Source organism: Dromiciops gliroides, chromosome 3 (genome assembly GCF_019393635.1).
Source record: "Dromiciops gliroides isolate mDroGli1 chromosome 3, mDroGli1.pri, whole genome shotgun sequence".
Taxonomy (NCBI): domain Eukaryota; kingdom Metazoa; phylum Chordata; class Mammalia; order Microbiotheria; family Microbiotheriidae; genus Dromiciops; species Dromiciops gliroides.
In genome coordinates, this window is record NC_057863.1 from 612,031,310 (window position 1) to 612,055,413 (window position 24,104).

Here is a 24,104-nt window from a genome sequence, read left to right on the forward strand (position 1 = left end):
AGGCCAGAGGGAACCCACCATGTCTAACATTCCAAAGGCTATAGACCCTTCTTTTTTTTTTTTTTGAGGGGCAATGGGGGTTAAGTGACTTGCCCTGGGTCACACAGCTAGTAAGTGTCAAGTGTTTGAGGTCGGATTTGAACTCAGATCTGCCTGAATCCAAGGCTTTATCCACTGTGCCACCTAGCTGCCCCCCAACCCTTCTTTTTAAGGAACAGGAAAGGGAGTAACCAGGTAGGAAGATGGAGCTCTGCTGTAACCCCACAAATGCCTAAAGACTCTGAGACAATTCAATCCAAAGGCCAGTTATTCGATACTGGACCATACTATGGGTACTGAGAATAGAAAGATGCCAAATGGCAAGGACTCTCCTTGCCCTTCAGGACATTACGGTCTCTTGGAGAGGGGTGGGCAGTATGGTACACAGACAGATATAACAGAAGATGAATGAGACAGGGGACTGGCAACCTCTGTGAGCATCACTTTTAGCTGTGGGGGGCGAGGAGACTTCATGGGACAAGAGGATCCCTGGACTCAGCCTTGAGAGGAAGGAAGGTTTCTGTCACTATGTGGCCCTGAGGAAGGAGGTGTCCCAGGCATGGGACAGCCTTGGTAAATGTAGCCAGAAGGGAGAGGGCAGGGCCAGGTTGAGGAAGAGCTCGTTTGTTTTGGCCAGAACGGAGTATGCGTGCTGATGTCTACGTGTGTTTCCCCCCAAGTAGAATGTAAGGCAGGTGCCCCCCACATCTGGGGGGTGAGTTGGGATGGTGTGGGAACTCTCAGTGTGAAAAAACCCTTCACTGATACAGATCAACCATTCACCTGCAACTTCTTTTTTTGTTTGTTTAGTTTGGGGGTTTTTGGTGAGGCAATTGGGGTTAAGTGACTTGCCCAGGGTCACAGAGCTAGTGTCAAGTGTCTGATCCGGATTTGAACTCGGGTCCTCCTGAATCCAAGGCCGGTGCTCTATCCACAGCACCACCTAGCTGCCCCTACCTGCAACTTCTAATCTTGTACTCACTGAGAGATGAAGTGAATTGCCCACGCTCACATAGCTAGTTTGTTGTTGTTATTCGGTGTCTGACTCTGTGACCCCATGTGGGGTTTTCTTAGCAAAGGTACTAGAGAGGTTTGCCATTTCCTTCTCCAGCTCATGTTACAGATGAAGAAACTGAGGCCAACAGGGGTAAGTGACTTGCCCAGGGTCACACAGCTAGTGAGTGTCTGAGGTGGGATTTGAACTCAGGAAGATGAGTTGGCCTGACGCTGAGCCCCACACTCTATGGATTATGGAAGTGGAAGGTCCTCTCAGAGGGAAGGCACAAGTATCCTAGAATAAGTCACTCACTTCTCCAGCCTTGGTTTCATCATCTGTAACATGAGGAGGTTAGATTTAATGATCTCTAAGGTTCCCTCCAGCTTAAACTCTGAGATCCTGTAAATTGAATTGGTTAAATTGAATCTGGAGTGTATGAGGGAGAATGATCTCCTGCCACCCTAACCCACTGCATGTGCCCACAGCTGCTGCCACCTTCATACCCATCAGAATTGAGTCCTCGTCCCCAACGGTGACTGAAGGGCACACGGTGGATTTGAACTGTGTGGTCGCTGGGCAGCCCCATGCCCAAGTCACGTGGTACAAGAGAGGGGGAACTCTCCCCACCAGACATCAGGTATGAAAACAAAGGATGGACTGAGCCCAGAGTTTCTTCCCCCATCCCAGACCCTTCCCAGGCTTTGCCATCCTCTGGCCAATTGGGTGGCTTCCTTGAGCAGTCCCTTCCCAAGCCCATCTACAGCCTCTCAGAGAAACATGGGAGGAGAGAGGACACACTAGACTGAGCTGGGCAGACAGGCCCTTGGTTGGTCATTCCTGCCTCCTATTAATTCAGTTATCTCCCTTCCGCCCAGGTTCATGGCACCCACCTGAGGCTGTACCAGGTGTCTCGGACTGATGCAGGCGAGTACGTGTGCCGGGTGATTGGTAGCTCTGGTCCTCCCCAGGAGTCTTCCTTCACTGTCGCTGTGCTGCCCTCCACTGCTTCTGCTGAATCCTTCCGTGAGTTGGGACCCCACAAACAGGGCAAGCTTGAAGTAGTGGCTTCTCTGAATGAGGCATCCTCCCCCAGCCCTAGCCCACCTCCCTGGCACACCGGAGCCCCTTGCCATCCTTCCCGCTGAGCCTGGGATCATTCTCCTCTGCCACCTTCCTCTCCCACTAAGTAAGCCTGCCTCTCCTCCAGGCCTCCAGAGCCCTGTCATCTCCATTGACCCCCCCAGTGCCACTGTGCAACAGGGCCAGGATGCCACCTTTAAGTGTCTGATCCATGACGGGGCAGCCCCCATCAGCATCGAGTGGAAGATGGCAAGAATCCAGGAGCTGGAAGGTGAGCAGAGACCCAGGTCCCTCGCAGCATTGGCATTCTGGCCCTGCCCGGGGGATGAGGCTGGCTAAGCCAGGACTGTCTTCTCCTGCCTTGGTGGGCATATGCCTCTAGCTTATGAGGGGAGAGGGCCAGAGGCAAGAGACTTGTCATGCAGAAAGCCAAGGGTCCGAAGTCACCAGGGATAACCCAAGGCCCTCAACAGAGGGAAACTTGTCTGGTAGGCTTATTTATTTATTTATTTATTTTTGTTGGGGCAATGAGGGTTAAGTGACTTGCCCAAGGTCACACAGCTAGTAAGTGTCAAGTATCTGAGGCTGGATTTTAATTCAGGTCCTCCTGAATCCAAGGCCAGTGTTTTATCCACAGCACCACCTAGCTGCCCCTGTCTGGTAGGCTTATAAGGAAGGGTTCCTTGGCTATGTAGAAAACTCACTTCAAAGAAGGATGTTGTGATAAGACGAGCTAGTCTTTGTGTGGGCACTGGGTGGTGCAGTGAGCTCAAGTATCTCTATTCCTACCATCCCTAGAGCCCTAGTCTCTACAAGCCTCTTAAAACAGCTGGAACTGGTTGTCCATCTCAAGGGCAGCCAGGTGGCGCCATAGTGCACAGAATGCCGACCCGGAGGCAAGAAGACTCATCTTCCTAAATTGAAATCTGCCCTCAGACACTTACTAGCTGTGTAACGCTGGGCAAGTCACTTCACCCTGTTGGCCTCAATTTCCCCATCTGTAAAACAAGCTGAAGAAAGAAATGGCAAACTACTGCAGTATCTCTGCCAAAAAAAACCTTCATGGGGTCACGGAGACATGACTGAACAACAGGCTTTTGTAGCATTTTAGGTTTCCAGAGCACTTTACATAGGGTATATCATTTGATCCTCAAAAGAACCCAAGGCACTATTGTTATCCCCTGTTTACAGATGGGGAAAATGAGACTAGAGAGTTAAATGAGGCACAAAGCTGGTCTGAGGCAGGATTATGAGCTCCTGTCTTCCTCCTTCCAAGTCCAGCCCTCTGCCCACTGTGCTCCCTAGTTACCACTTGTTCAGACAAAACTGGGGAGCGTGGGGAGAAATTGAAGTGAGACCGACTTTGACTAAATGTAATGGGGGAGAAAGGGTCCTCAAAAATCAGACATGTCCTTAAAGCACCATGGGAGATAGTGAGTTTCTTGTCACTAGGGGTCTTCACACATGGACTGCTAGAAAAGGGATTCTTGACTTTGTGTAAATTGGATGGGATTCTTCTGACAACAAGCCCAGGGAAGGTCTGAGGCAATGAATTCATCAGCCCTGGGGTGCTTCGTGCAAGGCCCACTTGGTAAAGGTGTCTTCCAGAGGATTGCTGCCCCAATGGGGATTCAATTGGCTCGTTCTGATGTCTCTTCCATTTCTCCCGTCCTGTTTCTTCTGGGATCTCAGACTGCTACAATTAGGGGGATGAGCAGGGCTCCCACCGCTGGTGTGAGTGAGGCTGGCCTTAATTAGGCTACCTGGGCAAGATGTGATGGTCCCAGGAAGACAGGGAAAGTAGTAGTAAGCATAGGGGGCTTCCCCAGAGATGACATGTGCCTGCATGCCTTTCCTGCTGAGTCTGGGCCTGAGCTGAGCCCCACTGAGACAGTAGGGGATAAGGGGACTGTGTGATGGCTCGTTTTGTCGAGCCTTGTGGTCCTTGATGCCTTGTGGTCCTATGACCCTCCCTTAGGGTATGTACAATGTCAGGCAACCTGACCTTGACAAGTGAGTGATATAGGGACAAGAATCAAACTGGTGTGACCCAGGCCAAAGGTGCCCTAGGACATATCAAGAGGCAGGTCTCTGGCGTTTCTCCATGGAGAAACAACAAAGTATAGTGGAGGAACCCGTAGACATGGAATCAGGGGACCTGGGTTCAAATTCCAGCTCTGCCGGATGTAGTCGCAACTAGACCCCAGACAAATCACATCAACTCTGTGACTCACCTTGTTCTCATCTATGAAATGAGTAGTTGGGCTAACTGGTCTCTAGGATCCCTCCTAACTGACATTCTATGTTCTACGATTAATCCGAGTTCTGACATTCTCTGTTCTTTGTCCCTTTCACATTTTACTTTATGTTCTAAGATCTCTTCCAGATCTCATATTCTGTATTCTAAGGTACCTTACAATTCTGACATTTGCTGTTCTAAGGTCCCTCCAAGTTCTGGCATTCCAGGTTTTAAGGTTCCAAGTTCTGACATTCCATATTCTAAGGTCCCTTTCAGTTCTAATATTCTATGTTCTTAGGTTCCTTTTATATTTATTAATCTAAGTTTTCTTCCAAATCTAATACTATGTTCTAAGGGCCCTGCCAGCCTTGACATCCTATGTTCTAAGAGACCACCCATCTCTGACTTCCTGGGTTCTAAGGGCCCTCCCAGCTCTGACTTCCTGGGTTCTAAGGGCCCTCCCAGCTCTGAAATCCTGGGTTCTAAGGGCCCTCCCAGCTCTGACATCCTGGGTTCTAAGGGCCCTCCCAGCTCTGACATTGACCGTTCTAAGCTCTTACATTCTCAGTTCTGTTCCTAAGTGAGAAGGTCATTTAGAGATCAGGAGAGCACTAGGGAGAAACAATAGGGACCACAAGTGCCTGGAAGGGAAGAGGACCAAGACCAGGTATGAGCCTCTCCTGTTCTCCTTTCCCTCTCACTTGTAGACAATGTGCATCTCAGCCCCAATGGCTCCATCATCACCATCATGGGTGCCCGGCCCAGCAACCATGGGACCTACCGCTGCATAGCCTCCAATCCCTATGGCGTGGCCCAAAGTGTCGTCAGCCTCAGTGTGCAGGGTAAGTGTGTGGGGCACAATCCCTGGGGCTTGGATGATCTAGGTATATTCCCTGGGACCTAATCTGGGCTGACTTGATAAATCCCACTTCCCTGCCTCCCCTAGGACCACCCACGGTGTCAGTGCTCCCCAAGGGCCCTGTGCGAGTGAAGCTTGGCAAAGCTGTCTCTCTGGAGTGTGTTAGTGCAGGAGAGCCCCGCCCTTCTGCCCGCTGGATGCGCATTGGCACACCTCTCAAGGTGGATCACCATCGGACTTTGGGGCCCATGGACAGCCATGCCGTGCTACAGGTGAGGACTGGGATCTGGGCAGGGGCAAAAGGGGTTCTGTCAAGAAGCCAGGCCAGGAATACTTCCAACTCATAAGAACTTTTTCATTAAGGAATACACAGAGGACAGAGGTCTGAACTGAATATGAAGGGATGGTAATTGTAAATCATTTATTTTTTGTGTATCCTTGTTCTTTGTGGAGAAAACAGGGTGGGTTGTCTTATGTCTGGGCCAGTTTTGGGCTCCAGGTCTCCTGGGCCCAGGGCTGGTGCTTTGTCCACTGTGGCACCTAGCTAACCCATGATGACCTTTTTTTTTGGGGGGGGGGGTTGGGGCAATTAGGGTTAAGTGACTTGCCCAGGGTCACACAGCTAGTAAGTGTTAAGTGTCTGAGGTCAGATTTGAACTCAGGTCCTCTAGCTGCCCCTGATGACATTTTAAAAATAGGCACAGGTGGGTAATACTACATTACCTTCAACTTGTTCCGCCATTCTACAATTGATAGGAGTCCCCTCAATTTCCAATTCTCAGCCAACACAAAAAGAGCTGTTATAAATAACATTGTGCAAATAGGTCCTTCTCATTTCTTTTTTTTTTTTAAACCTCTTTGGGATACAGGCCTCGTAGTAGTGGTGTTGAATCAAAGGGCTTGCACAGCTTTATAGCCCTTTGGGTATAGTACCAAATTGTTATGAGGAAGCTGTTCTAAACACTGTATCCTCTCTGCCTCTCCCCAGATTACAGAGGCCCAGCCAGAGGACGCAGGCACCTATGTCTGCTTGGCCCAGAATGCTCTGGGCTCCGCTCAGGCTCGGGTGGAGGTGAGTGTGGAGACAGGTATGGCACCCCAGGGTGCCCCCGAGGTGCACGTGGAACAGGCAGAGATGACCGTGGAAGCAGGGAAGACGGCCACCCTGCGCTGCTCAGCTACAGGTAGGGAGCGGTGGTCAGTATTGCCTGGACAGGGCCTTCCTGGGGAAGAACCTTCCTGAACTTTAAAGTGTTCCAGAAATGAATACTCAGTTACAAATTGAAGTACACAGCTGGGGGAACACCGTCATGCACAGAGCACTGGTCCCGAATTCAAATCCAACCTCAGAGGCTTATTTAGATGTGTCACCCTGGGTAAGTCAAGGAACCTTTGTCTGCCTCAGTTCTCTCATCTGTAAAATGGGGATAATAATAGCTTCTATGTCCCAGGATTGTTGTAAGGATCAAATGAGATAATATTTGTAAAGGGATTAGTGCAGTGCCTGGCACATAGTAGGTGCTCTATAAATGTTAGCTGTTATTTTTAAGTACTGTTACTCTGATGACCTATGGGATATAGATGGTAGGAACAAGCCTTTTCAAGCGGGGCTGTAGCGGTAGATGTCAGAGTAATGGTGAGGCCTTCCCTTTGAAGGACTCTGGGATATCTGGGGCCCAGGAGGCTCATGTCCCTCACTGAGCTCCAGCCCTTCTCTTAGGGACGGCTTGGCTGCTCTGTTGTCCTTGACCTCTCGCTTGGCATTGCTTCCGGAGCTCAGGCATCCTGGGAGCTTAGTGCATGGTCAAATGTGGACCCTTCCATTTCTGATCTGCCATCTTGGGCCCTTGACCTCAGTTTCTTCATCTGTGAAATGGAGCAATAAAATGTTTTTGGCCCCATACCAAAGGAGATAAGCCACTTGAGAGGTGCCCAAGCACATAGGGTCTTACGCAGGGTCACACAGGTCAGTCTGAGAGAGGACTTGAACCATGATTGTAGAATCTCTTACTAATGCCTCTCAAATAGAAATCCCTGGGATTAATTAATTGTTATGGGGGGGAAATGGGCAGCTGTTTGGGATAGGGGTTCTTAGGGATTCCTCATTAAAGAATTATACCCTCTTGCACACATATCTAATTATAGTAAAATGATAGTTTATTTAGGGGCTAGGGAAAGGAAACCAAGAGAGAAATCCTTAGACTTCTCATGGGGAGAAGGCATGGCCCAGAGGCATGGCTCTCTGAGATACCTTTCTCCCTGAACAGGAGATAGGTGGTCTGATGGGGTGATCTTTTTCTTTTTTGGTGAGGCAATTAGGGTTAAGTGACTTTCCCAGGGTCACACAGCTAGTAAGTGTTAAGTGTCTGAGGCCAGATTTGAACTCAGGTCATCCTGACTCTAGGGCAGGTGCTCTGTCCACTGTGCCACCTTGCTGCCCCAGGTGATCTTCGGACTGTGGAAAGTTCTCTTATTGGGGGAGGACCATCCTCTACTGGTGGTGGCTGGGGGAAATTGGATGAAGGGTGGCTTGGATTCTCTTAAGCCATCTCTCTCCTCCTCCGGCCACAAAAGCAACAGCCACACTTAATCTTATCTCCACAGGGGTGGGGGAGACTGAAATGAAGGGTGATGGTCCTGTGCTGCTTATCTCTTTAGGTGTGTCTGCCCTTTGGTTTAGTTTCTCAAGGAGAAGGTTCTTTTGACTTACTCCAGAAAACTTCTGGGGTACTCAGAGCCATTCAAATGCTGTACCCAGGCCCATAACATTAATTAATCAATTAGTGATAAAGCCTAAGTGTCAACCATGTGCTGGCCATTATACTGAGTGCTGGGAATAGAAATGTTTTTTTAAAAAACCAGTCCTGTGGGGCAGCTAGATGGCACAGTGAATAGAGCACTGGCCCTGGATTCAGCAGTACCTGAGTTCAAATCCGGCCTCAGACACTTGACACTTACTAGCTGTGTGACCCTGGGCAAGTCACTTAACCCCAATTGCCTCACTAAAAAAAAAACAACAGTCCCAGTCCTGAAGGAGTTCTCAAGTAGCAATAGACTTCTCCTGGGGAGGTGTGGAGGCCTGGTAAAGGATAGTATCTTCCGAGACTTGGATGGATGCAGAGTGGAAGCCTTGAGGACCCAATTGACACACCCTTTCTAGAAATAAAGGAGGTGTTTATTTGATTATTTAGCTGGGGGTTGGGGCATCCACCGGATGACTACCTGCTGTAAGGGCTTAATGGATTTGGAAACTTAATCTTATTAGGGGCTTTGGAGTCTGAGGCTGTCCATATTTAATGGGCTAAATGACTCATTCTCCCCTTTGGGAACCTGGGCCCCAGGGTCTGAATTCCAGAATTGATTGGATTAACAGCCTTTTAATTTAGGGGTGGTGATATTTTCAGGTGACCTAGAGGTGTGGCTGATAGTTGAATGAAATGAGAATGGTTTGAGAAGATTCAACTGGATTATTTCTAAAGTCCCTACTGCCTCTAATTCCCATCATCTTTAGGGAGTGGTCTATGTTGTCCAAGGATGCCCATCCCTCTCCATCCCCATCCCCATTCTTTCTGTTTCTTTCTACCTTGTAGGCAGCCCCACTCCCACAGTGCATTGGTCCAAACTTCGGGCACCTCTGCCCTGGAAGCATCGGCTATCCGGCAACACCCTGATCCTCCCCGAGGTTGCCCAGCAGGACTCCGGGCAATACATCTGCAATGCCACCAACTCAGCTGGACATGCTGAGGCCAATGTCATTCTGCACGTGGAGAGTAAGGCCGGGGCACTTGTCCCCCCAGAGTGGATGCCCCATTCTTTAATCGGGCCTGTAAAAACCCACCTGCCTCTTGTTGCCATCTCTGAACTCCCACTGCCTCATAGGCCCACCAAGCCTGCTACAGTGCCCTCTCTGCTCACCCTCCTGCTTGTATCCATCTCCTTAATGCCCAGCTCCCCCATTTCTGATCTCTGCCCATCACTCCCTTTGTCCTCCAAAGGGCCAAGCAGACTCTTGGCCCTTCTCTCCTCATTGAATGCTCTGCCCATCCCTCCATCGGTGATCTACACCTGCTGCCCCTCATTGCCCGATTGGTACCCTTGGCTTGCCTCCCTGACTCCTTTTGTATTTCTCTCCCACAGGCCCTCCCTATGCCACAACAATCCCTGAAGAGACCCTGGTAGGAGTAGGAGAGATGGTACAGTTTCAATGCCTGGCACACGGGACACCCCCACTCACCTTCCATTGGAGTCGGGTGAACGGCAGCCTCCCCAGACGGGCAACTGTTCGAGGGGACCTGCTGCGTATCCACCCCACAGCTGCTGAGGATGCTGGCCAGTATCAATGCCTCGTCACCAACAAGGTGGGCTCTGCCCCAGCCTTCGCCCACCTCAGAATCCAGGGTGAGAGGCACACAGAAGGGGAAGTGGAATGACTTTCTCTGGTTGCTCTTTATTACTGCTGGTGCTTACTAACATTCACCCAGACCCAGAGACACCCCTGTGTAGGCCCTCCCTGCCACTGCCCCGCGTAAATGCCCACACCTTGATCAAGTTCCTGCTGTGTACCAGGGCCTAGGTTCTGTCATAGGAACACAGAGGTGAGAAGCAGAACAGTTGGTGACCTCAGGGGGCATACTGACTTTTGAGGGCTTTCAGCCACTCAGATAAGTATAAGATGAGGTAGCTGATTATGCAGTGGCTCACAGTCAGGAAGACCTGAGTTCAAATCCAGTCTCAGACACTAGCTCTATGACCCTGGGCAAAACACTTCACCTCTGTTTTCCTCAATGTCCTCATCTGTAAAATGGGGGAAATAACTGGGTAGTTGGGAAAATCAAATGAGATAATATTTGTAAAGTGCTTCCTGGCACATAATAAATGCTATGTAAATGTAAGCTATTATCATTATTATTAGATGGGGAGTGGTGAAGAGCAAAGGAGACCTCCAGACAAAGTGCTGTAGGGATATTTGAGCCAGGAGAAAAGATTTCTGCTGGGGCTTCTGTAAGGTGGGGAGGAGGAGGAGGAGGAGGAGGAGGAGGAGGAGGAGGAGGAAGAAAAGCATCACTGGAAATTGAGATTCCATCCACAGTGAACTGTGAAACACCATGTGGAGTCTACAGACCTGGCCTGGCATCCTGGCTCTATCACCTGTGTGACCTCTTTGGTCCTGGTTTTCCTCATCACTAAAATCAGAGGGTTGGGCTAGATGAAAGGTCCCTTCTAACTCTAGACCTAGGAATCCAAGATTCTGTAATAATAATAATTAGTATTTACATGGTGATTTAAGGCTCACAGACCAAGTCCTTTATTTATGTTGTCGACTCATTTGTGAAGTTGCTGTTATTGTTATCTCCATTTTACAGATGAGGAGACTGAGTCTGAGAGAGGTTTCTGTGCCCAGGATCATAAAACTATTTAGTGTTTGAAGTAGGATTTGAACTCAAGTCTTGGTGACTCCAAGTCCAGTTTTATCTCCAATGTACTACCTGGCTGGATATTTTGGGAGGTGTCCTTGGATATGATTTCTTTTTCTGTCAAATGTAAAGGTTAGATGAAATGATCTCTAAATCAGAGTACCTGATTTCAGTGTAATTCAGTTCAATAAGCATTTTATAAGCACCTACTATGTGCTTGGTGCTATCCTAGAAATTGGAGATACAAAGACCAAAATGAAACCAACAGTCCCTGCCCTCAAGGGGCTTACATTCTGTTGCTCTTTAAATGTTGGTTCTGGGGCAGCTAGGTGGCCCAGTAGATAGAGCACCGGCCCTGGAGTCAGGAGTACCTGAGTTCAAATTCGGCCTCAGACACTTGACACTTACTAGCTGTGTGACCCTGGGCAAGTCACTTAACCTCAATTGCCTCACTAAAAAAAAAAAAATGTTGGTTCTGGGCAATCACTTATCCTAGGCCTTATTGTACCATCTGTGAAATGGGGCCAGGATCGTTTGACTGGATCATGTCTGAAAGTCCCCTCTAGCTCTAAAATCCTATTTTTGGGAGAAGGGTGAGGAAGATTCAGAGGACAGAGAGGCAGACTCTTTAAAGTCAGGAACTTTCTCAGTGGGTGGGAAAGGGGCTGGAGAGAGGGGGAGAATTTGGAACTGAAAATTTTAAGAATTAATGTTAAAAATATTTTAAATAGATAGTCAAGAACTATGTCTTATTTCTGTCATATGCATATAGTCTGCCTGCCTCTCTAACTTCCAAAGCAGATGAAATATTAAGTAGCAGAAGTCCTCTTGTGCCAACTCTGCTTCCCTCATGGGTCTGCCAGCAGAGGGGCCAGGGGGTGGGTGTTATCCAGGAAGAGACCCTTTGTCTCCTGATTCCCAGTGAGCAGCAGAGCTGTGACCTCCAGCCTTGTTCCAGCAGGTGCCCACCCTGCCGGCCCCTTCCCTGCAGCCTCAGCTCCAGCTGTGTACATCACCCCTCAGCAAGAGACCAAGGGCATCGGGGGCAGCGTCGAGTTCCACTGCGCTGTGCCCAGTGATTCAGGGGCCCAGATCCAGTGGTTCAAAGAAGGAGGGCAGCTGCCGCAGAGTCACACTGTGCAAGATGGGGTGCTTCGGTGAGTAGGGGTGGCATTCATGGGGGTTGGGGGGATGTCCTGTCCCTGAGATCCCTGCCTAGGAGCCTATGACAGAGATTCACACCTCACTGGTAGGGGATGTCATGACTTTTGGTAACCATAGCTCTTAATAAAGCCATGCTAAAATTTACAAAGTAATCTCATAGCCCTGAGGATCACTTAACTCCTCTGTCTGTCAGCAATCTTTTATTAAGGACTGACTCCCAGTGCCGGGCTCTGTTCCAGGGCTCAAAATTTACCTGGGGTAAAAAAAAAAAAAAGAGATAATCCCTGCCCTCAAGGAGTTTATATTCTAATGGAGCAAGACAATACATAAATGGAAAGGATGAAGAAGTATATGAGAATCTGAAAGATGGACCCCAGAGGGATGAAGGTGGGGCTAGTCTAGATGCCCCCCCCCTTAAAATGGAGGGTCTGGGAAAAACCATCCAATCAGAGAGAGAGGCTGCAGGAACAGAGGGTATCCTAGTGTGAATTCAGGGCTGGAGTGAGACTTCTGGAAAAAGAGGTTTGAAGGACATGGAAGAGAGGAAGAGGAAGTCCTCCATGCCCTGCCGGAGGTGTTATCCCTTTTTTGCAAGTGAGGAAACAGACCCAGAAGTAAAGCAATTTGTTACATAACTAGTACTCTTATCACATAACTAATACTCTTGTCATTTGACTAGTATACTTGTCACATAACTAGTACTCTGGTCACATGACTAGTGCTCTTGTCACATAACTAGTACTCTTGTCACATAAGTAATACTCTTGTCATATGACTAGTATACTTGTCACATAACTAGTACTCTTGTCATATGACTAGTATACTTGTCACATGACTTGTACTCTTGTCACATGACTAGTAGTCAGCATTGAAATGTCCACCACCACCTCTACCCTATCTTGGGGCTCTTGAATTTGTCTTGCAAAGACCATCCCCTCTCCCCACAATCATGTGGAGAAAACATCACACTGGTAGGGTGGAACTCTGGTTTCTAATTCTGGCCCTGCCACTGACTCCAAATGCCACCATGGGCAAATATTTCCTTTTCCCTGAGCCTCAGTTTGGGGAAAATAATACCTAACTGATTTCCATTGGAAAGTAATTTCAATAGTTTAAAGTACATTATTACAAACGGAAAATGCTGTTTTTGTTAACTACTGATTCTTATATTGTCATTATTGTTGTCCTGGCCTTTATCAGTACTGTCAATATTGGACTTTGATTTCTTTACAGGATCCAGAATTTGGACCAGAGCTGCCAGGGGACATACATTTGCCGTGCTCATGGGCCATGGGGCCAGGCCCAGGCCAGTGCGCAGCTACTTGTTCATGGTGGGTGAAAATCTTGGTCTACTCTAGGAAATTTGGAGTCAAAGAGCCTCAAGGCTCTATAGAAAGATGGCGGTGGGGACAGCTAGGTGGCACAGTGGATAGAGCACTGGCCCTGGAGTCAGGAAGGCCTGAGTTCAAATTTGGCCTCAGACACTTGACATGTACTAGCTGTGTGACCCTGGGCAAGTCACTTAACCCCAATTGCCTCAAAAAAAAAAAAAAAAAGGAGGAAAGGAAACTAGCAAGGGGAAGGGTCTGAAGGACTTTAGAAAGCCTTTAAAGTCATAGGGATTAAATACCCATCCAACCCTGAGATAACCCTATCAATATATGCCTTATTTATGGGGTGTCAGAGCTCAGACACAGACTAGCCTGAGAAACTAGGGATCCTGTGGGTATAACACAGAGTAATCGCTCTCCAGACTTTGTGTTTAAGACCTCAGGCAGCCCAGTATACAAGACATTCCCTAGGGACCCATGTAAGAAAGGGGAACACTGGCAGAGGCAAAGCCAACCTGGTAACCAGGCTCTGCTGTGCCAGAGATCTCTCTTTTTCTTCCTGTCAATACATTCAGCTCTTCCGTGTAAAAGCCAGATTGGGAAACAGAAATCTGGGCTTTCTGAACTTTTTGCTCTCCAATTGCTGAGAGGCATCATTGGAATGGGAGAGAGACTGATGTCATCTTGAGGGCTATTGGCATTGGCTACTGCCTTGCTGTTCTCAGAACCCGACCTGCCTCCTTGATCATGATAAGCTTTTCCTTCTTACCTCTCCACCCTCTGGGGCTAGCAAGTTAGGGCCTGTGTTTCTGAATCCCCATCCCTCTCTCCCTTTCTCCCCAGCTCTCCCCTCTGTGCTTATTAACATCAGGACCTCAGTACAGACTGTAGTAGTTGGTCATGCTGTGGAGTTTGAGTGCCTGGCCCTAGGTGACCCCAAGCCCCACGTCACCTGGAGCAAAGTGGGGGGCCAGTTGCGCTCAGGCATTGTGCAGAGTGGAGGTACCATCAGGATTGCCCATGTGGAGCAAGCTGATGCTGGGCAGTATCGATGCACCGCCACCAATGCCGCGGGTACCACCCAGTCTCATGTGCTGCTGCTCGTGCAAGGTAAAAGCCTCCAGTATCCTGCACACGGTTTGATCTCTCAAACCTCTCTGTGCCCATCATTTTTCCCAGTCACCCAACCCACCCATGACTAGGGGGGTCCCTAAACTTCAAACGTGGCCATTCCCAGCATTCATGCCATTTCATGCCAATCATGCCCACCCCAATCTTATAACCCAATCATGCCTGCTACTTCCCTTAAATCCAACTGTGCCCTTCTATAATATACTCCATCCCACACCTGCCTGTATGCCCCACATGGTGGCAGTATCTCTCAATGCGTATCTCCTACCCCTTGCAGCTTTGCCCCAGATCTCAGCCCCTCCTGAGGTCCGAGTGCCCGCTGGCTCCGCAGCCGTCTTCCCTTGCATGGCTTCCGGCTTCCCGACTCCTGACATCACCTGGACAAAGGTAGGAACCTATGTGGGAGGAGAGGGAAATGTGAAGGTCATCAGAGGGAGAGAGACTGAAGGCAGAGTCAAGCCAAAGTAAAAGGAAACCGAGAGACATAAAAGAACAGACATTTAAGACATGGGTTCAAATCCTGCCTTGGACATTTACTTCACTGTGTGACCATGGGCAAGCCAATCACTCTGGGCCTCAGTTTCCTTAAGTGTAAAATGAGGAGAGTTGCACTGACTTCCAGTTGTTTCCAAGTCTAATGTCCTGTAGTCTTGCCAGCCCCTTTATCATGTATTTTCCCTGACTCAGGACTGACTTCCTAGGCATGGACTCACTTGGCACTCAAATCCTCAGCTACATAGGTTGTAACTGATACTGGTGGTTAAGGGACACAGGATCTACCAGTAAAATCTGGGGGAAAACCTTAGAGGTCATCTTCTCCAAACCCCTCACTTTACAAAGGGGGAAACTGAGGCTTCCAGAAGTACAAGGGCTCACTTATGGCCACCAGCTCAGGAGCATCAGAGCCAGGCCTTAAACCCGGTTTCCCTAACTCTAAATTCAGCTCCCACTACAAGCATCCCAGGACCCTGGGGTAAAGGAAGGGACTTCTCAGAGAGAAGGCCAAAAGCCTGGTACCAGGCCTTAGAGCCAGGGCCCTGGGCAGGTGATGAAGAGGGTCTATTTTGTTTCAGCTGGAGGGAGACCTTCCCCCAGACAGTCATCTGGAGAACAATGTACTGACCCTGCCCTCCGTCCGGCCTCAAGATGCCGGCACCTACGTCTGTACAGCTACCAATCGCCAGGGCAGAGTGAAAGCTTTTGCCCGCCTCCAGGTACCAGGTGAGATTGCCCTGCCGCCAGCCCTCCAACTCTCCCCTGACATACCTAGTGAGCCACACCCTCTGACCCTGTGCCTTGTCCACAGAGAGGGTGGTCCCTTACTTCACCCAGACTCCATACTCCTTCCTGCCACTACCCACCATCAAGGATGCCTACAGGAAGTTTGAGATCCAGATCAATTTCAGGCCTGATGCTGCGGATGGTAAGAGGGTGGATGGTTACAGGGTGGGGCTGGGTCCCTATCACAACCTTGGGGATGGAGGACTGGTTCAAGACCCAATCTACTGTAGAACCACTTGTGCCCTGTTACATCATCCCCTCTCACCCCGGGATCTCCAGGCCATTTCTAGACTCTGCCCCTCTATCTCTGAGAAAGCACAGCCCAGCTGGTATTTTGTCTTTCTCTCCCTTCTCTCTCTCTGCTCTCTCTCTCATTCATTCATTCTTCTTCATCTCTCCCTCTGCTCTCTCCATGGTGCCTCCTCCCCTCCTGGGATTCTCCAACATGGTCTGTTCCTCGTTCTTCTCTGTCCTGTTCACCTGCTCCCTCCCCCCTTTCTTTTCCTTCTGCTCCCCTTCTCCCTATTCTCGCCTGGCCCAATCCTGGCCCATGGCCTCTGCCTCTCTCCACTTTTCCCTGTTTCTACCTGTCTTCGGCCCTCCCTGTCCAGCCCTCCTTCTCTATTCCGGTAAGTCCTCTATCCTCCCCACACACCCTTTGGGGCTTTCTTCATTTAAGTGATTGCTGTGTGGGAAGACGCATGAATTCTCCCTCTCTCTATCACCCTATAGCTTCTAATATGAAAGTTTGCCCACGGAAAGGGGGGAGGGAGGCATAACAGGTGAGGTGACTGTCCCAGAAAGAGCCAAAGACTGAGGTGGGGCTGGGAAGCTGTGGAGGGACAGAACCAACCTGGTGCTAGTAGCAGCATGGGGGGAGGACAAAGAGGGAGCCAGATGGGGAACACCATGCTCCTGACTCAGTTGTTCACCACAGGCATGCTGATTTACAATGGGCAGAAGAGGATCCCAGGGCCTGGAAGCCCTGTCAATCTGGCGGCCAGGCAGCCCGACTTCATCTCCTTTGGCCTGGTGGGCGGGAGGCCAGAGTTCAGGTGAGACACCCTTCTCTCCCCACATTCCCTCTTTCTCAGAATCCTGAACAGGTTTGAGGAAGGGCCATGGGACGGTCAGGCAGCCTAGGTGACAATTCAGGAGGAGAAAGTCCCTGCTCTAGAAGGGATCCCAGTCTAATCCGGAGGCCAGTCCCAGCCCTCAGGCAGTCCCTACTAATGCAGTCCAAGGAATTCCCCTTATGTTGGGGGATAGGGATTGCTTATTGGAGTAACTGGAGAAGTTAATCTGGGGAGGCTACCCAGGCAACAAAATGGGGTCTGGATTTAGGTGAGAAGGCGAGCCTAGGCCTGGGAAAAAGGTTCTGGGATGGCCTTCAGCATGTCTGGGACATAGGGACAGAGGACAGATGTACCTGCGTCATGCATGGATGGCCTGGGGCCTGTAGGAGGACCCGGGAAGTCCTCCAGTTTCCCTGTAGCTTCTAGGGTCTCCTGACAGGAATCAGGAGGGTCCTGGACCTCCCTTTCTGCCATGGTCCCTCCTCATTCCCCACAGTTCCCAATCCTGATCTCTCTTGCACTAACTTCTCGACCTGAGCAGGTTTGATGCGGGCTCTGGCATGGCCACCATCCGCCACCCCACCCCCTTGGCACTGGGCCAGTTCCACACAGTGACCCTGCTTCGAAACCTGACACAAGGGACCCTGATTGTGGGCAACCTGCCCCCTGTCAATGGCACATCCCAGGTGAGGCACTAAGCACCTCTCCCCTACCGCTTTCCCTTTCTCTGTGAGGCTCTACCCCGGTCTGATGGGGGAGACACAGTCCATGCGCTCAGGGAGAAACAGGGCCTGCCTGCAGGGAGTCCCCAGGTTGACTGGAGAGACAACAGTCTGTCCTCCAGGGCCCCTTAGTGTGAGGGAGGAGGATCCAGACACTGCCCCAGTACCCTTCTGTTCTTCATTGCCCGGCCAAGGGCTCTTGTCAGGGGTGCCCAAGTTTGGGGTGGGGGAAAACATCTGCTTTACATCCTTGCTGCCCTGGGCCATGTCCTAGCATCAGAGAGGAAAACATCAGGCAAAGGACCCTGGCCCCTCTCCAGAAATGGGCAGAGGCCAGGGGCAGCTGGAGAAGGGTCTAAGGGTGTCCTCAGGGATCAGGCTTCCTACCACTTCCCCTTCAACCCATTGCTCCCTTCACTCATCAACCTCCAGGGCAAATTCCAAGGCCTGGACCTGAATGAGGAACTCTACCTGGGTGGCTACCCAGACTATGGTGCCATCCCCAAGGCAGGCCTAAGCAGCGGCTTTATAGGTATGACTCCCCCTTCCTTCCCCACAGAGGGGGCTGCATGCCAGACCTCTGATATTCCCCCAACTGCCTACTCAGGGCAGAGGTTCTTATAACTCAGCAAGGCAGGAGCCCCCAGGAAATGCCTGGCACCGTGTGAATGTGAATGTGAATGTGGCTGGGCATGTTGGCAGGTAGGGCCTCTTCCTGGGGTTGGGCAGAGGCAGGAGCCCTGCCCTGGCCCCAGCATCCACTGCCTCCTCAGGCTGCGTGCGGGAGCTTCGAATCCAGGGGGAGGAAGTGATTTTCCAGGATCTCAACCTCACGGCCCATGGCATCTCCCACTGTCCCACTTGCAAAGACAGGCCATGCCAGGTGATGTCATCCCCTCCTCTCCCTTCTCCTGAACTTGGGCCCCTAACAATGCCCCTTTACCCAATTGGAACCCCTCAACTGGCCCTTTCCCTCCATCACCTTTCCCCACCCCTCCCTGCCCCTTCTTCCTGCTCTCCCAAGAGCCTTCTCCTGCCTATGATGAGCCCAGAGCCTAGGGGCCTTGGCACTGTGGGATCCCCAGGAAGAGGGAGGGCCTCTGTTCTCCCTTCTGTGCAGGCCCCAGGGGACTGTGGGCATTGGAGGCCTGACCTTCGGGGCCTGCATTGCAGAATGGGGGGTTCTGCCAAGATTCCGAGAGCAGCAGCTACGTGTGCTCCTGCCCTGCTGGCTTCACCGGGAGCCGCTGTGAACACTCGCAGGCCCTGCATTGTCACCCAGGTATCTGTTACCCCCCCAATCAGTCTGACACAAGGGAGGCAGGCTGTACAGTGAGAGGGGCGAGGGATTTCACAATAATAATAATAATCACTAACTTTTATAGGACACTTTAACCTTTGCAAAATTCTCTACAAATTATTTCATTTTATCCTTTCATCTGCTGGAAAATGAGAGTTGGACTCAATGACCAAAGGCCCTTCTAGCCAGGGGTGTGCTAGAGCCAGCTCCAACTGGCTCCTGAGAGCTGGATGTTAAATTTTCCGTTTAAGCATCAGGAGTCAGCAAAGGTTTCCAGTTAGGATTTGATGAATTATTTTGTTGATTGTCTAGACTTCAGAAAGTGATGGAGAAAATGTCTATCTGCTCCCTCCCCCTCACCATTCTTTTTTTTTTTGTGCGGGGCAATGGGGGTTAAGTGACTTGCCCAGGATCACTCAGCTAGTAAGTGTCAAGTGTCTGAGGCCGGATTTGAACTCAGGTCCTCCTGAATCCAGGGTCGGTGCTTTATCCATTGTGCCACCTAGCCGCCGCTGCACCCTCACCATTCTTAACCCTCACCTTCTCTGTCCTTTCTGTCTCCCCAGGGGCCTGTGGACCTGATGCCACCTGTGTGAACCGACCAGATGGCCGGGGCTACTCCTGCCGCTGTCACTTGGGCCGCTTTGGGGAGAAGTGCATGGAAGGTATGAGATGGGAGCCCTCATCACAAAATGGGCCCTGGAGCCATGAGCAAAGGACAGAGGGCAGCAGGGCAGGGAGGGAGAAAGAAAGAAGGGAATACATTTCCTAGTCAGGGGACTTTTATTTTTATTTGGGGGGGGAGAGGAACAATGAGGGTTAAGTGACTTGCCCAGGGTCACACAGCTAGTAAGTGTCAAGTGTCTAAGGCCAGATTTGTACTCAGGTCCTCCTGAATCCAGGGCCAGTTTTCTATCCACTGTGCCACCTAGCTGCCCCCCATCCCATTTTTTAAAAATTATTTCCTTGATCTTCTTGGATTTTTGTTCCTCCAGAAGAATTGTTATTGTTTTTTCTAGCTCTATAAATTAGTTTCTGGTAGTTTGATTGGTATGGCACTGAATAAATACCATAAGTAAATAAATTTAGGTACTATTGTCCTTTTTATTATATTGGCTCAGCCTACCCATGAGCAGTTAATATTTTACTAATTAGTTAGATCTTATTTTTATTTGTGTGAAGAATGTTTAGTAATTGTCCTGTGTGTGTCTTTATTTTATACTGTCTGTAGTTATGTTAAATGGAATTTCTCTTTCTGTCTCTTCTTGCTGCGTTTTGTAGGTAATAGACAAAAATGTTGATGATTTGCACGGGTTGATTTTATGTCCTGCAACTTTTCCAAATGTGTTCATTGATGTTCCAGGTGTGACAGTAACTACACCAGCCCTGTCAGGTGCCGGTTCATATCTGGCATTACCTGCCCTCACCAACACCCACCACGAACTCCGCCTGGACCTTGAGTTCAAGCCACTGGCTCCTGAAGGACTCCTGCTTTTTAGTGGGGGGAAGGGTGCCCCTGTCGAAGACTTTGTGTCCCTGGCGATGACTGGTGGGCACCTGGAATTCCGCTATGAGCTGGGTTCCGGTGAGTACCATATGGGTATATGGGGTGGGGATCATGGACCAGGCATTCACCTTGGTCACTGAGAGGGGGATGAGGCCTCTAAGTCCCTGCTACTCCTGATAGGTGACCAGATCTGGGTGCCAGTCTTGCTTCCCTACACTGAGATAATGAATGGGCATGCCCTGCCGTGACCTGGCACCTGGAATGATTGCTCCAAAGTACCCTTCCTGTGCCAAACTGAGCACCTGTCTGAAACGCTAGGGGACTCGAGGCCCTGTGCCAAGCCATAGTGCTAGAATATGGTCTTAATTGCCCCTTCCCACAAGAACTGGGCCAGAATTAAGCCTGCTTTTTCTTGATGCATATTACAGGGACAGCGGTCCTCCGGAGCACCCAACCCTTGACCCTTGGCCACTGGCACCATGTGTCTGCTGAGCGGCTCAATAAGGATGGCAGCCTCCGAGTAAACGGCGGGCACCCAGTACAGCGATCCTCCCCTGGCAAAAGCCAAGGCCTCAACCTGCACACCCTTCTCTACCTGGGTGGCGTGGAGCCTTCTGTGGCCCTGCCGCCTGCCGCCAATGTCAGTGCTCACTTCCACGGCTGCATCGGTGAGGTGAGTCTTCCCCTTCCCAGTCCTGGGTTCTACTTTCTGCCTTCCTTGAGTCCCAACACACTCTCCCCTCCTGGCTCTGCCAAACTGTGTAATTACAGGCAAGTTATTTCATTTCCCCAAGCCTCAGTTTTCACCTCTGTAAAATAGAGATAATTACACTTAAAAAACAGAGTTGGGGCAGCTAGGTGGCGTGATGGAAAGAGCACCAGCCTTGGAGTCAGGAGGACCTGAGTTCAAAGCTGGCTTCAGACACTTGACACTTACTAGCTGTGTGACCCTGGGCAAGTCACTTAACCCCCATTGCCCTGCAAAAAAAAAAAAAAAAAGCACTAGGAGCCACTGCAGTTTATTGAGCAGGGGAGAGATCCACCAGCAGCAGGTGCACCAGTCCCTCTATGAAGTGATGACACCCAGAACCTAAACACACTACAGTGCACGTCCTGGGCAGGGGCTGTGTCTCCTGTATCTCACTGAGATCTGTCTCTTCAAGGGCAGAGATGGTCTCCTCCTTGCTTGTCCCCTGACTCCTTGACCTTACCATAGCCCTGCTTCAAACCTGTTCAGGATTCTGGGTGAGAGCAGGGTTACAGGAAGAGGAAAGCGTCTGCCTGGCCGCCACACTGACCGCTCTGGCCTACATGGGCCTTTGGCCTTTCTTCCCTTCTTCTCCCGTGAGGCAGACATTCACTTCTGCCTTCTTTGGCCCTAGGTGTCGGTGAATGGGAAGCGGCTGGACATGACCTACAGCTTCCTGGGCAGCCAAGGCGTCGGCCAGTGCTATGACAGCTCTCCCTGTGAGCGCCAGCCCTGTCAGAATGGGGCCACCTGCATGCCTGCTGGAGAGTATGAGGTCCAGTGCCTGTGCCGTGATGGTTTCAAAGGTGCATGAGTGCCCCGTGCGGAGGGACACCTTGGGCTGGGGTGGGGCAGGGAGGGAGAAGGGCAGAGGGAGGAAAGGGAGGCAGGTGGGCATCTCCTGCAGGGGGTTTCCTTGGGAGGGGAAGGAGAGGAAGGCAGATGGTACCCCCTGAGACTCCCATGCCCCAGAGCCACTGTGCTGAAGAGAAAGGAAGGCCATATATGAAGCCAGATGACCTGAGTTCAAGTCCAGGCTCTGACACTTTTCAGAGAAAAGGAGTTAGACCTAGAAAAGGGCTTAGGAGTCACCCACTCAGGCTCCCTTCCCTTACAGAGGAGACCCTGGCCCCAGGTCATCTCGCCAGTCAAAGAGCCAGGATTCAAATGCGCTTTGATTCAGGGTCCTGGTGGTAATGGCAAATCCAGCCCTCATTCTCTTAGAGCTCTCCTCACCCTCTGGGTGACTGGGGGCAAGCACCAGCCTCTCTGACCCCCAGATGCCCCCGGTGGGAAATGGTAGGAACAGCACGGGCACTGCCCTCCTTAGCACACCACCAAGAACTCAGGAAATGGAGCTATGATGCCTGATGCCAATCACTGCCCTTTCCCCCTCAGGAGACCACTGTGAGCATGCTGAGAACCCTTGCCTACTGCCAGAGCCCTGCCTTCATGGAGGCACCTGCCAGGGTGCCCGCTGCCTCTGTCCACCTGGATTCACTGGTCCTCGATGTCAAAAAAGTAACCCACTGTGCCATCCCCTTGCCCCGACCCTTCTTTCTACCCCTGGCCCACCATCTTTGGCCCTTTCTCTGGGAAGAAACCTGCTGCCGTGGAGGGAACACTGCACTTAGGGTTAGAACCTGTGTTTGAGAACTGCCACTGCTGTGGCATCTTGATGGGCCACCTTCCCTCTCTGGGCCTTGGTTTTCACACCTGGACTAGACTGTGTCTAAGGTCTGTTCTAGCTCCAGCATTCTGAGAGCTTTTCTGGGCCCCAGCCTAGGCTCAGCATGGGCAGATGCTAAGTGTCTGACTGACGACTGAGCCCTGCCCCCTTTTCCACAGGCCGAGGTCCTCCTGAAGCTGACTGGCACCTAGAGGGCAGTGGAGGTAACGGTGCGTATCCCCAGGGGTTGACCAGCCTGAGGTCCCTGGGACAGGGCAGAGAACAAGGAGCTGCTTTCTTCCGTCCACTGTCCTGGGCTTTTCCATCCCTTTCCTCCAAACACTTCTCCTCCCTAGTTCTTTTTTTGTCCGTGTGTTTGTTTGGTTGGTTGGTTTTTGCGGGGCAATTGGGGTTAAGTGACTTGCCCAGGGTCACACAGCTAGTAAGTGTCAAGTGTCTGAGGCCAGCTTTGAACTCAGGTACTCCTGAATCCAGGGTCAGTGCTTTATCCACTGTGCCACATAGCTGCCCCCTTCCTCCCTAGTTCTTGTCCTTGGTCTCAGGGATTCCCTTCCCACACCAGGGAATAGCCAATTGTGTAGGCAGATCTGCCCAGGCACAGACAATTCAGTTCAGTTCAATCCAAAAGCTGTGGGAAACACGGAGCTTAGCTAAGAAATAGTCTCTGCCCTCATTGGGCTTATAGTCTAGTTGGGCAAGAGGGTGGGCCTCCTTTGGCACAGACTATTGAGTGGGTACATCTCTTAGGTACAGATGATTCAATTCACCAAACATTTAGGCAAACACTTAGTTGTGTGCAAAGCCCTGTGGATCCTTAGATGGCAGATTGGGGATGGCAAAGGGAAGGTGGTTTATGAAGTTTCGGGTCTCCATGTGCATGGACAGACCAGGGCAGGGATTGGTGACCTGACACGATCTAGTGATAGGAAGGAAAACAGAAGTTGTGGGTGAATCTCTTCCCCAGACCATTGGCCCAGAGTCCCTGAAGGTGTGATAGGGAGCCTAGAGAAATAAAGGCGGTGGAGGATGACCCCTGGCTTCTTGAATGTTTTTTTTTAATTTCATCCATTCATTCATTCCCTCTTTTCCGCCCCAAGATGCCCCTGGACAGTATGGTGCCTATTTCCATGATGGTGGTTACCTGTCATTCCCAAGCAGTGTGTTCCCTCGGAGGTAAGGCTTCTGTACTCTCTTACCACCCCCACCCCCAACACACACACATGCAGGGTTCTTGGGAGAAAATCTCACTTTCTTAGTATTACTCTCTGCCTGTGTTCACTGTCTTCTCGTATCTCTGGGGGGAGAGAGACAGTGAATGCAAGTATACTAGAAGTGAAGTGAAAGGGGCATAGGGTGTGGGGCATGGGTGGGGTCCCCTCAGCCTCCCTCTGCCTTGGTTGGCAGTATGGAGTATACTTCAGGTATTACTTCAGGGGTGTTAGACTCAAACAGAAACAAGGACCACCAAACCATCTGTGAGCATCCCTGAAGGTGTATGACAGCTTCAAAAACCCCATATTTACATG

At 50.6% G+C, this 24,104-nt stretch overlaps 1 protein-coding gene across 1 annotated transcript in view; it reads left to right on the forward strand.

Annotated features, from left to right (window-relative positions):
• The window catches only part of HSPG2 (heparan sulfate proteoglycan 2), a 164,218-nt gene that overhangs the window by 135,700 nt on the left and 4,414 nt on the right, over positions 1 to 24,104 (forward strand). The window contains exons 71-97 of the mRNA XM_043994717.1: positions 1,522 to 1,673; positions 1,912 to 2,059; positions 2,244 to 2,387; positions 5,063 to 5,197; positions 5,302 to 5,486; positions 6,203 to 6,398; positions 8,805 to 8,984; positions 9,352 to 9,612; positions 11,587 to 11,785; positions 13,026 to 13,123; positions 13,967 to 14,233; positions 14,532 to 14,641; positions 15,328 to 15,475; positions 15,561 to 15,677; positions 16,147 to 16,164; positions 16,473 to 16,590; positions 17,153 to 17,297; positions 17,766 to 17,865; positions 18,107 to 18,216; positions 18,507 to 18,615; positions 19,200 to 19,298; positions 19,997 to 20,218; positions 20,569 to 20,813; positions 21,523 to 21,694; positions 22,287 to 22,409; positions 22,737 to 22,787; positions 23,676 to 23,751. Of these exons, the coding sequence (XP_043850652.1) occupies positions 1,522 to 1,673; positions 1,912 to 2,059; positions 2,244 to 2,387; positions 5,063 to 5,197; positions 5,302 to 5,486; positions 6,203 to 6,398; positions 8,805 to 8,984; positions 9,352 to 9,612; positions 11,587 to 11,785; positions 13,026 to 13,123; positions 13,967 to 14,233; positions 14,532 to 14,641; positions 15,328 to 15,475; positions 15,561 to 15,677; positions 16,147 to 16,164; positions 16,473 to 16,590; positions 17,153 to 17,297; positions 17,766 to 17,865; positions 18,107 to 18,216; positions 18,507 to 18,615; positions 19,200 to 19,298; positions 19,997 to 20,218; positions 20,569 to 20,813; positions 21,523 to 21,694; positions 22,287 to 22,409; positions 22,737 to 22,787; positions 23,676 to 23,751 (3,928 nt within the window). The remainder of the gene's footprint in view (positions 1 to 1,521; positions 1,674 to 1,911; positions 2,060 to 2,243; positions 2,388 to 5,062; positions 5,198 to 5,301; positions 5,487 to 6,202; positions 6,399 to 8,804; positions 8,985 to 9,351; positions 9,613 to 11,586; positions 11,786 to 13,025; positions 13,124 to 13,966; positions 14,234 to 14,531; positions 14,642 to 15,327; positions 15,476 to 15,560; positions 15,678 to 16,146; positions 16,165 to 16,472; positions 16,591 to 17,152; positions 17,298 to 17,765; positions 17,866 to 18,106; positions 18,217 to 18,506; positions 18,616 to 19,199; positions 19,299 to 19,996; positions 20,219 to 20,568; positions 20,814 to 21,522; positions 21,695 to 22,286; positions 22,410 to 22,736; positions 22,788 to 23,675; positions 23,752 to 24,104) is intronic.